Source organism: Oryctolagus cuniculus, chromosome 17, assembly GCF_964237555.1.
Source record: "Oryctolagus cuniculus chromosome 17, mOryCun1.1, whole genome shotgun sequence".
In the NCBI taxonomy this organism is placed as follows: Eukaryota; Metazoa; Chordata; class Mammalia; order Lagomorpha; family Leporidae; genus Oryctolagus; species Oryctolagus cuniculus.
In genome coordinates this window covers 46,649,670-46,663,661 of record NC_091448.1, presented here as the reverse complement: position 1 = coordinate 46,663,661, position 13,992 = coordinate 46,649,670, and the positions used below count along the sequence as shown (strand labels likewise).

At 59.6% G+C, this 13,992-nt stretch overlaps 1 protein-coding gene across 1 annotated transcript; it reads right to left on the bottom strand.

The window, feature by feature from the left end:
* Positions 1-1,921: 1,921 nt before the first annotated feature.
* On the bottom strand, positions 1,922-10,944 carry RFLNB (refilin B). Its single transcript, XM_051824574.2, has 3 exons — positions 10,584-10,944; positions 8,486-8,595; positions 1,922-4,962 (listed from the first exon to the last, which is right to left on the bottom strand). The coding sequence occupies exons 1-3, from the start codon at positions 10,806-10,808 to the stop codon at positions 4,632-4,634; spliced, it is 666 nt and encodes a 221-aa protein (XP_051680534.2). The 5' UTR covers positions 10,809-10,944; the 3' UTR covers positions 1,922-4,631.
* Between the last annotated feature and the right edge of the window lie 3,048 nt (positions 10,945-13,992).

The window sequence follows — 13,992 nt, the reverse complement described above, 5'->3', positions numbered from 1 at the left end:
GGTTAACACGAGAGCTCCCAGCTCTGCAATCAACAGGTTTAGCATTCTTCAGCGTTTCATCTCCCTAAGCCTCGCTGGTCACAGGCTCTTATTTGTGTTCCACAGAAAACATTTTGGAGAACAGCAATAAAAACAAAGCACTTGATAGTGATGGTATGCAATCCAATGATTGCAATCTGATTTTCAAAACAGGCATTGCTCACAATAGGAGGTGTTACCCAGTCACTAGGGTCTCCTTTCTTAAATTTCTGGAAGGATACCAAGCAGGCTACGATGACCCAAACTATTGTTAATTCACCTACTACCTTCTCTCTCGGGGACCAGCTAAATCTGCTATACCTAAAGCTTGGGGAAACAAGGATTATCAGTTTTCACACACCCGGCTGTCCCTACACACACACACACACACACACACACTACAGCTTTATTCTCATGTGCTTTAAATATTTTCGCAAAACCTTGGGACTGCTGATTAGCTGATTCCCACTTTATGGGAATTTATACTATAAAACCTATTGGGAACAAATAGCTCATTGTTATTCAAACAGCCAAATGAAACTTAATTCCTATTCAGAAGAGACTGGCTTTTTATCAGAATGACATGGCACTCCTGGAGCCTATTTGCTCCTGGTCTACCTCACAAGACCAACAGGTCCGGCAGGGAGGGAACAAGGGGCCTCCCTGCGGGTGCTGCTCAGGGAGCTCGCTCTGCCTCGCCCGGAGGGGCTGGCGGGAGCAGCCCACGCTACTTGCAAACATGGTGCTTGGCAAGCTGTGATTTTAAGCAGAAGGAAACCGAAAAAAAACAGCAGAGGCGGGAAGGTCGCTCTGCTCTGCTCCCACCCCCTTCTCCCTGAGCCAGCCACAGGAACGAGGATTCCGGGGGCACAGGAGCTCCTGGCTCCTGCGAGGCCCAGCTCCGGCTGTGGGGGCTTTTGGGGAATGAACCAGTGGATGGAAGATCTCTCTGTGTCACTGCCATTCAAATAAATAATAAACCTTTAAAAACAACCACCTAGGATGCTAGGATTCCTTTCTCGGCCCCTCCTTCCCTGAAACAGGTGGCTCACCCCGGGGGGTGCCCTCGCTGACCTCCGCCCTCCCTTCTCTCCTGTGAGCCCTCCCTTCTCTCCTGTGAGCGTCCTCCCCTCCACCTGTGGGGAGGAGCCCACTGGGGAGGCCAAGAAGAAACTGGGAAACACGGCCTTGCCACACACACCCCGCCCCCAGTACTACCACTGGACCCCACCCTGCTGCCCCCCATCACCTGCTGCGCCACCGCCCACAAAACACACCCTGTCCCAGGCTCTCTGCGCCTCCAGCTCCGAAGGCCCCCGCATCACCGTCAGGCTTACATGGAGTAGAGATACACGTATGTCTTGCTAGCATGTTTGTGTGCAGGGGTCTCAGCCGAGAACCTGGCGCAGGTGAAACATGTCCCTTCCTCTCCATGCAGCCTGGGAGGGCTCCCTGGAGATCACCCACACTTCTGAGACATTGGAGGGGAGGAGCCCCCGACTCGATGGAACCTCGGGCATGACGCCCACACGCACACCTCTGGCAGCTGGTCCCAGCAGTCCCTCTGTCTGTCGCCTGCAGGTTTTTCCTGCTCAGGGCCAGGGGCCAAGTGACACACGGGTTGGACTAAGGCGAGCACTTCTTCTGGAAGGTGGGAGAAGGGCAGTCTGGGAGGGGCAGGGGAAGGAAGGAGCCAACATTTTTGGGCAGCCCAACTTTAGGAACGCGTTCCCATCGAATCTGAAACAAACCCCCTAAAGCCTTCCTGCGCCTAGGTGTCCCGGGAACTCCCCCACCCCGCCACTCGCAGACTAATGAACGCAGGTACATCTTAAGGCGTCTCAAGAGAAGCAGTTGTGTTTCTCATTTTGCTTATATAAATATCAAAGAGACTTCTCTAGGCTTTATTTTTTTTTTTGATAATTTATTGTTAAATGAAGAAGTCACAAAGCAAAACAGAGTGGGACAGATGTCAAAGGTAAATTTAAAATATACTTTTTGTCAAATACTATCCAGTATGTCCCAAGGCCAGAAACAGGCAAAGAAACGCTAAGGCACTCATTCAAATGATGTCTTCCGGAGGCCTGCCATTGGACAGGAAGACGACTCTTCTCCGGAAACACAACTCATTCCTATTCCATGCAAGCCATAAGTTAAGAGACGGAACAAAAAGCTTTTTAATTAACACATAAACTGCGTCTTCCAGATACACTTAGGAATGTTTGTTTTTTGTTAAGTTTCAAAAAAAAAAAATCACTGCTTCCGCCTTGCACACAAACAGGAATCCACTCTCAACGGATGCCACAGGGCCCACACGGCGCGGCCACAGGGCCCACACGGCGCGGCCACAGGGCCCACACAGCGCGGCCACAGGGCCCACACAGCGCGGCCACAGGGCCCACACAGCAGCAGCAGCCACAGGGCCCACACGGCGTGGCCACAGGGCCTCAGCACGCACTTCCTGCCCTGCAGCTTGCAGCAAAGCAGGTTTGGGGGAAAAGAGGATTAGAAGGAGCCAGATGGGCTCCCGCCCGCGTGACTTCACAGGAGCGCTCCGGACACGCACAGCCGCCACTCGCCACTCGCCGCCCCTCACTTTATAATAAGGGAATGATTCACCTGAACTTGACACAATCGCTCCAACACCAAAACTAGCATCTCACCCCAAGGCCAAGCTCACCACTCTCCTGTGCCGGGCACCGGCCCCGAGGCTGCCAGGGGCTCCGCCGGGGCAGAGCGAGGCCTCCGGGATCCTCCCGACACGACCTGGAAGTTGCCTTGCCTACTTAACTGACCACATCATGAAATCGATAGGAAAACCCATTCTTGTCCTTCAGCGCTGTGTAATTCGCCCTCCTAATGCAGGGAGCACTTGCTGCTCTGAGGTGGCCCGGGGTCCCCAGTGCCTGCCTCGGGGTCCCTGCTGAGCCTCGCCCTGGCACACTCGCCACCCGGTGGGCTCTGTGCAAGGGGACGCAGCAGTCAACACCGCCATCCGCCCAGGACTCCAGGACAAGGCTCGCTCCAGGCCGCCAAAGACTTCCAAACGGGGCAGTTCCCATCCAACCTGCTGTCAGTGTTACCCAAGCGCCACTGTGGCTCCAGGCCACCCGGGAGAGCAGTCAGTTCCGCTGTAGGAAAGACGCAGGGCAGCCTCGGAACCGGGAGCCCGCGGGGCACGCAGCTTCCCAAGCCCCCTCCCCGTGTAGCCTGCGACATCACGGAGACGTATTCCAAGGAAACACGTACAGCCGTTCTTTCTGACAGCGGGGAGGAAAAGCCACCTGCTACTTGCTCTACTCAAATACGCAGGGATCTCCAGGACGTTGGAAGAAGCCGAGGCAGGGGCCAGGGGAGATGGGGCACTGCCCCCCCCCCACCTCCCGGCCCGGGCACCCCTGCCTCTGCAGCAGGCAGAGCTGACTTCACAGCTTCTCTGGGGCGTCCTGGGGCACACCCGACTCCACCACCATCACTTCCGCTACCCAGGGCCCGGAAGAAGCGGGCAGGTGTGGGAGTTGAACGCCGACTCCGACCCTGCCCTGAGTTCACCTCAGTTTTACCGGGTGCAGGGGCCGGTTCCTTTGCACTGGGACTGGACTGACATTGGCGTTGGCGGAATTCCTCGGCAACTGTGACACCCCGCTGACTTCCGAAGAGCAAGTCGCCACTCACTGAGGCGGACACTGACAGCCGCCGCCTCCGGGAGGCAGCCCGGCTTGGGCGCAGCCCCGGTTCCCTTCGTGGAGCCCCAGCAAAGTGTTTTTCCAAGCATTCTTTAAAAATGCTGTCTTCTCTATGATGAGACCTCTGCTGTATTTTGCCTCATGGAAAAAAAAAAAAAGGCGGGGGGGGGGGGGTGTCTGGGAACTGCAGAGCACTTACCAGGAGTGTGGCAGGAGCCCGCGGCTCAGCTCACGCCGGGCAGAACCAACCTGGCGGAAGGAACCCGAGCGGAAGCCACTGCTCCCCGCTCGGCCACCCGCGGGCCTGACTTTCCCCAGATGGCCCCAAGCAGGGCGAGCGTTTGTTTCTTTTTATTTTTCTTTCTTTCTTTCTTTCTTTTTTCTTTTCTTTTCTTTCTTTCTTTTTTTTTTTTTTTTTTTTTGAACTTTTTCTTGTTAAGGCATCTTATATCATGGTTTGGGTTTTGTCTTGGTTTTTTGATAACATGAAAAAGAATTAGAGAATTCCCAAAGTTTTGGTTAGCAGGAAATACAAATGGAAGTGAAATTAAAAAATGGCATGGAACGAGCCGCCCGCCCCACAAGCTGAACCCGCACAGGCGCGTGGGCACCGCGCTGGCACCACGCTGGCACCGCTCACGGGCAGAGACGTCTGCGAACCTGTTCTCAGGCCCCTCTTCAGCCCGGGGGAGGGGGCGCTCCCCTCCCCCTCCCGCCTCAAATGCTGGCATTTTCCTTTCCCTCAGTCGCCGTTATTTTTCTTATGAAACTGAGATCTGGGAGATGACCCAGGAAAGGCGCTGCTTCGAGAAGCCATCGGGAAACCGCGCCACAGCCCGAGCGCGGCAGCCGTGAGCGCCCGCAGCGGTTTCTTCCCTTCTCCCGCAGGCTGCGCGTGGAGGCACCGCACGGTCCGCGGCCCGCGAGTCAGCATTCATCCGAGAAGCAGTCGCTGCCCAGGAACTCCATGGCCTCGAGCTCCACGCTGGACAGAAACCGCCTCAGCTTCTTGCGGCAGTTGTAATCCAGGGTGGTGGTGTAGACGGTCTTGGGGTACTTGGGGTAGACGATGGTGGTGCTGAGGAAGCGCGCGGGCTTGTGGCGGGGCTCGAAGCGCACCTCCGCCTTGTAGCTGCGCCACGTGCAGTTGGGGACGCAGGTGACCGTCTGGCTGCAGGAGGCCACCGCCAGCCCCAGGGGCAGCTGCACGTCGTCGATGAAGTGCCGCTCCGAGTCGTACTTGACGGAGGACGTGTACCTGGGCAGGAGACACAAGGCAGCGTGAAGCCGCGCCCGGGGCTGGGGGACCCCTGACGCCCCAGGCAGGGTGCAAACGTTGAGCTGAGGCTGCTCCAGGGAGAAGCAGCCCAGGGTTTACGAAGCACAGGTGCAGTCGCCTGCGGGGACCTGACCTGGGATCCCCAAATCTGCAGACACCCAGGTCCCACGGTAGAGTCTGGGCAGCCCTCCCACCACTTTGTACCATCTCCAGGTAATGCGGAGCCCCTGATAGGACGCATGCGCAGTAAACGCTACGAAAGCCATGGTCACACGTCCTTGCCGAGGGAATAACGAATGGCAAGAGGAAGTCTGGGTTGCATCGGCAGTGTGCAGTCCGCAGAGGCGGGGCCGGCCAGGTGCCGTCCAGTGCAAGTGCCTGGCTTCCAGGACCTCACTGAGCTCCCCAGCAACCCCAGGAGAGGACGTCACAGGCCACATTGGAGCCGGAACAAGCAGGGGCGTGGGACTCCGCCAGCGCTCCGTGTCTCTCACTGGATTCTGCTCTGAGACCGTAGTCTAGCTTCTTCACTAAGGTTTCCCGGCCTTATTTCCTCTTTGAGCAAAGGGCACTCAGGAACAAACGGGCAGAGTCAACACAAAGCAAGGGTGCTGGGCCCACGCTCCTCAGAGGGACTTCAAGAAACCCACCAAGGGGTCGGCGGGTGGCACCGCGGCTTCAATCCAGCTCCCAACTAACGCCCCTGGGAAAAAGCAGCAACAGATCCCCAAGCGCCTGGGCCCCTGCACCCACACCGGGAGACCAGGATGGAGTTCCCGGTGCATGGTTTTGACCTGGCCGAGCCCCAGCTGCTGTCATTTGGAGAGTAATGCAGCAGATGAAAGTGCTCTCTCTCTCTGTTACTCTGCCTTTCAAATAAGTAAGTAGATCTTTTTTTAAAAAGTTATATATTAATTTTATTTGAGAGGCAGAATGCCTGTTGCATGAGTAAATACATCTTTAATTTTTTAAGGATTTATTTATTTTTATTTGAAAGCGTTACAGAGAGCGGAGGGGAGAAGCAGACAGAGAGGTCTTCCATCTGCTGGTTCACTCCTCAAATGGCCAAAAGGCCGCAACAGCCTGAGCTGGGCTGATTCGAAGCCAGGAGCCCAGAGCTTCTTCCAGGTCTCCCACATGGGTGCAGGGGCCCAAGGACTTGGGCCATCTTCCGCTATTTTCCCAGGCACTCCAGCAGGGAGCTGGATCAGAAGTGGAGCAGCTGGGACTGGAACCAATGCCCATATGGGATGCCGGCATCACAGGCAGCACTGGCCCCAGTAAATAAATCTTAATAACAACAAACAGAAGCTTACGGATGGGCAGAGTGGACAGTGAGAGAGAGAGACAGAGAGAAAGGTCTTCCTTTGCTGTTGGTTCACCCTCCAATGGCCGCCGCGGCCGGCGCACTGCGCTGATCCAATGGCAGGAGCCAGGTGCTTATCCTGGTCTCCCATGGGGTGCAGGGCCCAAGCACTTGGGCCATCCTCCACTGCACTCCCTGGCCACAGCAGAGAGCTGGCCTGGAAGAGGGGCAACCGGGACTAGAACCTGGTGTGCTGGCGCCACAGGTGGAGGCCAGCCGGATGGAAGATTGATCTCTCTCTCTCTCTCCCTCTCTCTATGTAATTCTTAACTTTTAAATCAATCGATTTTTGAGAAAAGCAGCTCATGTCAAAGCCTATTATGAAGAAACTATACGGATTTCAAAATCGCTTTCACAAAGTAATCTTTTAATTCCACTTTCCACAAACTTTTTGAAGTCCCTGAGTACAATGAGGTGGCCTCTATTGCTCTGTAGGGAGCCTCCTTAACGAGAGGATGAAGGAACACGAAAAATAAAATTGCGGATGCTGGGCCAGGTGGATCCTGGTTGCTCTGCTCCCCACTTCCTGCTGAGGTGCCCAAGAAGCAGCAGGTGACGGCCCGGGTCCTTGCGCCCCTGCCACCCATATGTTCCTGGCGTCCACCTGGCTCAGCCTTGGCTGTTGCAGGCATTTGGAGAATGAACTGCTGGGTGGAAGATCTTTTTTTTATTTATTTATATATTTATTTATCTGTTTGAAACGCAGAGTTACAGAGGCAGAGAGAGAGAGAGAGAGAGAGGGAGAGAGAGAGATTGATTTTCCATCTGTTGGTTCACTCCCTAAATGGCAGAAATGGCCAGAGCTGTGCTGCTATGAAGCCAGGAGCCGCTCCAGGTCTCCCACACAGGTGCAGGGGCCCAAGCACTTGGGCCATCCTCCACTGCACTCCCAGGCCACAGCAGAGAGCTGGCCTGGAAGAGGGGCAACTGGGACTAGAACCCAGCGCTGCTCCACTTCTGATCCAGCTCTCTGCTGTGTCCTGGGAGGGCAGTGGAGGATGGCCCAAGTGCTTGGGCCCCTGCACCCACATAGGAGACCAGGAGAAGCTCCTGGCTTTGAATCGGCACAGTGCCGGCCGTAGCAGCCATTTGGGGAGTGAACCAACAGGAGGAAGACCTTTCTCTCTGTCTCTCTGTCTATAACTCTACCTGTCCAAAAAAAAAAAAAAATGGATTAGCAGGGACTCGAACCAGCGCCCATATGGAATGCTAATGCTGCAGGCAGCAGCTTTACCCACTCAGGCTGTGGCTTTACCTGCTATGCCACAGTGCCGGCCCCTGGAAGATCTTTCTCTCTCTTTCACTCTGCCTTTCAGATAAACAAGTAAATCTTCAAAAAACTCAGGAATGCTGGTTGTGAAAGCTTCACTGGTTGGGAGTCTCTCCAAACACAGGCACTAGCGGATCAATGAAACCCAAGGACAACCTGGATTTCCGGAAGAGACCATCCCCGCCCCCCTGTCACTTTATCAGCATTTTTTTGAAGTCCTTCCTTGGTAGTTTGGGAGCTCATGTGTTCATGGATGCAAAGCCTGAATGCACTCTGCTGCATATTATACAAATACAGGTGCGCACCCCAGACACGCAGCCGACAGCACTGCCGGCCGCCCGTGCCGGCGAGTCAGGCCCGGTGCAAAGGCACGCTCTCCGGGCGCTGGCTGCACAAGACACGAGCTGCCCGGGCGGAAGGGCTGAGCCGCTCACCTGCACGCCCACAAACCTCTCCGGCCGCCTCAGAGGGCCCTTTGTGCTCCCACAGCCACACCAGCTTCCAGAAGCCAACCCCCCAGAGCCCTCGGTGCCCCTGTACTCCTGGCTGAGTTCCCTCTCGGGGGCAGACCCAGGGAGCCTGGTGAGGATGTGACAAGGGACAAGGGTGTGGCGCCTCCAGGGCTGCTAAGGGCTTCTGGCCAGAGGAATGAACAGTGCAAGATCCCACACACCTGGGGGCCTCGTGGCTGCAGCGCGGATACCATGCGACTTCCTTCTTCACTGGGAGGCAGGAAAACACAGCTAACAACGCCCCCCCCCCCCCCCCCCCCGCCAAGTATCAGTCTGCTTTTCCTTTCCCATGGACTGCGCCTCCAACAGCACGAAACTTCAAAAATGAAATAAAATCAGGCCTGGAATATTTACCTCACTTCCTTCGGGGGTAAGGGGTCAAACTCCACTCCTTCGCCAAAGGACAGTGGGCACAGTCTTGGCGGGCAGCCGGCGGCCAGGGCACTGGGGACGGATGCTGGAGCCTTCCAGGACAAGGAGAAGGCAGTTAGAGCCGGCCCAGAGCCAGGGGATGCACCCCCCCCACACACACACACATTCCCGTGCCCCCCATCCCCATGCCAAGGTCACAGTCCTGAGCCTCCAGCTGTGGGGATCAAGGGCTGAGCCACACCTGGGAAGAGCACTGGACAGGGAGCCAGGAGGTCTGGGTTCAAATCCCCGTCCTTGCCCCCTGCACTGTCAGAGGACACTGAGCCATGTTCAGGCCAGGGGCAGCCTGCAAAGCAGACCTGACCCGCAGAGCCCCCAACCACGCTCTCTCTGGGACACTCTGGAGAAGGCTCTGACAAAAATCACCACTGGGAGTTTTTCTCAGCTAAGGATTTGGTGCAACTTCCTGCGTTTCTGGGGCTGTGGGATCAGCACCCATCCCACAGCAGGAAGCCGGCAAGCGCAAGTTCATGGGTGAGGTGAACCCCAGGATGTTCTCCACTTTGCCCTTGGTTCTCCAGCCTGCACAAGCATCAGGGGCCCTGCTTCACGGTGACAGTGCCAGCCCCGATGTGACGGCCGGTCCCACCCGGCTACTGGGGTCAGAGCTTCTGCATTAAGTGCAAAGTCAGCAGCCCCTGCGCGCCCTCCTTGCGTAAGCACCTGTCATTCTCTGATCTGAGAAGGAAAAACACCTGGGCCCAGGTGTGGTGGCGGCAGCCCCTCCTCAACACCTTGCAGGCGGCCTGAGAGACCCCCTGCATGACAGGCCACGAGCAGGGGCAAACAGGGGCACAGGGGGCAATGCAAAAGCCCACAGAGACTTGGACAGGACCGGGCAGAGGGTCCTGAGCACTCGGCTTCCGGGTCTGGGTGGGGAGTGTCCTAAGTCCAGGCAGAGGTCACGGTCGAGGCGAGAATCAGCTTCTGGAAACAGCCTCTGACTGGGACAGTTGGGCCATGCTCTGGCCGCAGCCCCACACCCGGACAGCAGGGGGCACCTCCCAGGCAGCTCCCCGACACACACCCCACATCCTTCTCCCAGGTATCCACACCAGCACCGGGTTCTCTGCCCTTCTCTCCCCTTCCTGCCCATCAACAGACGCTCCCCGTGCACCCACCCTGCCCCAGGTGCACCTCGGGGAGGGGGTGGGGCAGCCGAGGTTATAACCCCCCAGCCCCAAGCACAAAGCGCCCCTGGCACGGCTCTGGGGAACATCGGGGAAGGTTTCCCAGAGGAGGTGACCCGGGCTGGGCACTGAAGGGCCAGCAAGACCTTGCTGGAAGAGGTAATAGACCTTGTGAATGTCAGGGGGGAGGGGAGGGGAGGGGAGGGGAGGGGAGGGGAGCAGGCCAGCCTGCAGCAAGGCTGCAAACCCCGGAGGCTCCCCTGGAGGCAGGGGCAGTGCAGGTCCTTAAGGGGCCACCACGACTTCAGCCCCGGGGCAGAGGGCAGTAAACTGTGGTGGAGATTTTTTCGTTGAGTAAAAAAAAAAAAAAGTAAAGTAAAGTAAAAGGCTTAATACTGAAAAGGCCTCAGCCACCTGCGACACACGGGACACTCGGGCGCTCTCGGGACAGGGGCCGCCGCCAGGAAGTCAAGGCTAGGGAGTGACCGAAAGCAGGGCGCGCTTGCTCTCAGAATCGGGGAGCCCGGGGCACAGCGGAGTGGGCTCACGGGCCTCGGAAGGCAGGCTGGGGTCCCGTGCCAGGTCCCGGGGGCCCCGCCCGCCCGCCCGACCCGGGAGCGAACGTGGCTGAGCCGCAGCCTGGCGGCCACCGGGGGCGGCCACCCGAGGGAGGGGACAGCGGCGCGCCTCTCCCGGCCCCCGCGCGCCTCCCAGGCGACGACAACTTTCCAGCCTCCGACTCCAGCTGGCCAGTATCGCGCTGCTCCCGCCCGGGCTCCCGGCGACAGCCACGCCGACGGCGCGTCCCAGGCAGGGCGACACGGCCTGCCGGGGTGGGGTGGGGGGACGGGCGCGCTGGGGAGGGAAGGAGTCAGATCTGGGCCACTCACCGGGGCCGCGGGGGTCGCCGCCGCGTCGGGCTCCAGCGCCCCCGGAGCCGGCGCGCGCTCCCCGCCGCCGCCGCCCGCGCCGCCGCCCGCAGACGCCGCGAGCCCCCAGTGGCTGGGGCTGGGGCTGGGGGGCAGCCCCGAGTCCGGGCTGTCCAGGACGCCGTCGCCCTTCTTCTTGGCGTCCACGAGCTCGGGCACATCCTGCAGGCTCAGCCGGCCCACCATGGCTGGGCGCGGGGTCGCGGGCGAGCGAGGGCCGCGAGGGGCGCAGACGCGGGCCGGGGCCGCTGCCCGCCCGGCCGCCCTCCCTGCCCGGCCGCCCGCGCGCGCCGTCCGGGTCTCGCCGGCGGCCGCGCTCCGGGGCCCGCCCTCCGCCCCGCCCCGGCCCGCCGCGCCCGGGCCGGCCCAGCCCTCACAGGCCCCGCCGCGAGGACCGGCGCCAGGGGCCGCTGCGCTCCCGCCGTGCGCCGCCCGCGCCGAGCTCCGCCGGGCCGCCGAGCCCGCCCCCGGCTGCTGCCCACCGGCGCTGCAGGGGGCGCCGGGCGGGCGGGAGAGGCACCCCCAGCGCCGTCGACCCCCACCAGGCTACAGGTGGGCGCGGGTACCTTCCCCCACCCACTCGCCCACCCCCGCGCCAAAGCCCTGTGCCCGCGGGCTGGGAGGCGCTCGCCCCGGGCTCTCCAGAACTGGCGGTCGGGGGCAGCCGGCGGAGAGCCGGCCACAGCGAGCTCACAACTGGAAATTATTAATAGTTAATGTGCGTCGGATGGCTCCGGCCACTGCCGACGCTCACGGCGGCCCGGAGGAAAGAGGGCCCACCGCGGGGCTCCCGGGGGCCCTGGTTTCGGTGGGGGCCCACTCGGCAGGGGAGACGGTGACGTGGATGAGCTCAGCCGGCTGCCCGGGCGCCGCCTCGGGGGCCAGGGCCCCGCAGTGGGGGGAGGCAGCTTCCCCGCCGCCGCCACGGGAGCTGTGGGCTGCGCGCCCCCGGGGAACCCCGCACTGAGCAGACCCAGACGTCTGCCCTGGCCTCTGGCTTCGCAGAGAAGCCCCGTTGCGGGCAGGACCTGGTTTCAGGGGGTCTGGACTGACCCCAGAGCCAGCACCTTTCCCGGGATCCGCCTGACCCGCATGCACAGGGGGCACCCCTCAGCCCTAGGGGTTCTGGTGGAGTTCAACCAAGAGCCTGGAGATTGGGGCCTACGGTGTGGCGTAGCAGGTAAAGCTGCCGCCTGCAGTGCTGGCATCCTATATGAGTCCCAGTGGCTCCACTTCTGAGCCAGCTTTTTGCAATGGTGTGGGCCCCTGTACCCACGTGGGGGACCCGGAAGAAGCTCCTGGCTCCGGGCTTCGGATCAGCCCAGCTCCAGCAGTGGCAGCTATTTGGGGGAGTGAACCACCAGATGGATGATCTTTCTGTTTCTCCCTTTCTGTCTGTAACTGTCTCCATTTTGACCTGTGTCACCTGGGAGACCATTGGTTTCCCTGCACAGACGGGGGTCTGCTGAGCCCAGTGGACAGCAGATGTCACAGGCAGCTGGCAAGGAGGCAGATGATCAGCCCCTGGGCGAGGTCCACCCTGGAGGCCCCCTGCCTGGGAGCCAGGGGCTGATTCTTCCAACCCTCCCCAAATGCACAAAAAAGAGCCTTCCCGAGTCCCCAGAAAATAAAGGCCGGAAGGGATTTTTGCAAGGAGGCCTCACATCAGCAACTTGCGCTCCTGGCTCCACTCAGAGAGTCAGGTGGACCAGAACTTGCGGGCCGGGAAGAGCCCTCGCTGTGGTCAACCCTAGGGAACCAGCTGCTCTGAGCTGCCACCCCTGAGGGGCGGCCTCTAGGATCCCACAGTGCACAGCCTGTGGCGGCTGCCTGGGAAGGAAGGAGGGTGGGAGCCCTTGGGGCAGCCACTGTGCTCCACGTGGTGACCTTGGGCTGAGTGTGTCCTTCCCTCAGCCCCAGGCCTCCAGGGCACTCCTCTTGCAGCCCTAATTCAAAGCAGAACGTGCAGTGCATGCAGGCTGGGGGCGGCTGTGGTTTGCAGCTTCCTACTGCTGGGAACTCCTCGTGCTCGCTGGAGACATAAAAGGCGTTGTTTTGCAGTCTTGGGTCTTTACTGCAAGTGAGCTGGGGTTTGGGGAGAACTGAGGATGAGAGGGGAAGGCTCACCCACCACTTGCCAAGCTCCCACCTGGAACCTGGCTGCTGCTGGCCCCGCGCGATTGCAAGACCCCCAACCCCAGATGGAGAGTTCCAGAGATCTGAGAAGGCGTCTGTCTTGTGCCCTGTGCACAGGAACAAATCTGCTCACACAGAGGCCTCTGACCCATTTGCTTTGCTTTTTTCCAATCCCACTGTCCCAGCCTCAATAAGGCCCAGCTGTGCAATGCTCTCCCGGCCCCCCGGCCCCCGCTAGGGCCTCTCACTGGTCACCAGCCGGTGGTCCAGCGGCTTCACCGGCCACCCGGGATGGGTGCCATGTCTGCCAAAGCTCCAGACACGGCTGCGGGTGTTGCGGCTGGTGGGAGGGCCCGGGCCCCTCCTGCTGGTTTCCTGGATGCCTGCCCTGCTCCAGGAGTCAGACTTGAACCCTGCAGGGCAAGACCAATAATCAGATCTTCATAACACTAATACGACCTTGCAATTCCAAACCCCTCTTCCTCTCCTGCTCCAGATCTACCCTCCTGGCTCCTTTTCTTAAGGTTTCTGCTCAAGGCTCCTGGGTCCTACAGGCCAAGAGGCTGTCTGAACTTGGGGACAGCAGGACAGTCCCCCTCAGCCCCAGCTGGGACCCCTGCTGCCCGCCCTGCTCGCTCGCCCCTCTATGCACCTTTCTTTTTCTTTCTTTCTTTCTTTTTTTTTTTTTTTTTTTTGGACAGGCAGAGTGGACAGTGAGAGAGAGAGACAAAAAGAAAGGTCTTCCTTACGTTGGTTCACCCTCAATGGCCACTGCGGCCAGCGTGCTGCGGTCAGCACATAGCGCTGATCTGAAGGCAGGAGCCAGGTGCTTCTCCTGGTCTCCCATGGGGTGCAGGGCCCAAGCACTTGGGCCATCCTCCACTGCACTCCCTGGCCACAGCAGAGAGCTGGCCTGGAAGAGGGGCAACCGGGACAGAATCCGGTGCCCCAACCGGGACTAGAACCCGGTGTGCCGGTGCCGCAAGGGGGAGGATTAGCCTAGTGAGCCGCGGCGCCGGCTGCACCTGCTTTCAAAGATGCTGCTGCTTCCCAGGTTGTCAGCTAAGGGACATCCTCAGCATTGAGGATGCTCATGCCTGGCGGGCTTCTGGGGCCAGATCTGTCAGGGAGAGCATCTGAGAAGGGGCCTTTTGCTGTGAGCAGGCTGTTAGAAGTTTCTAGAAAATCAGGCCTTCTCAGCAGGACAGGTGATAAGCGAGACATCAACATATGC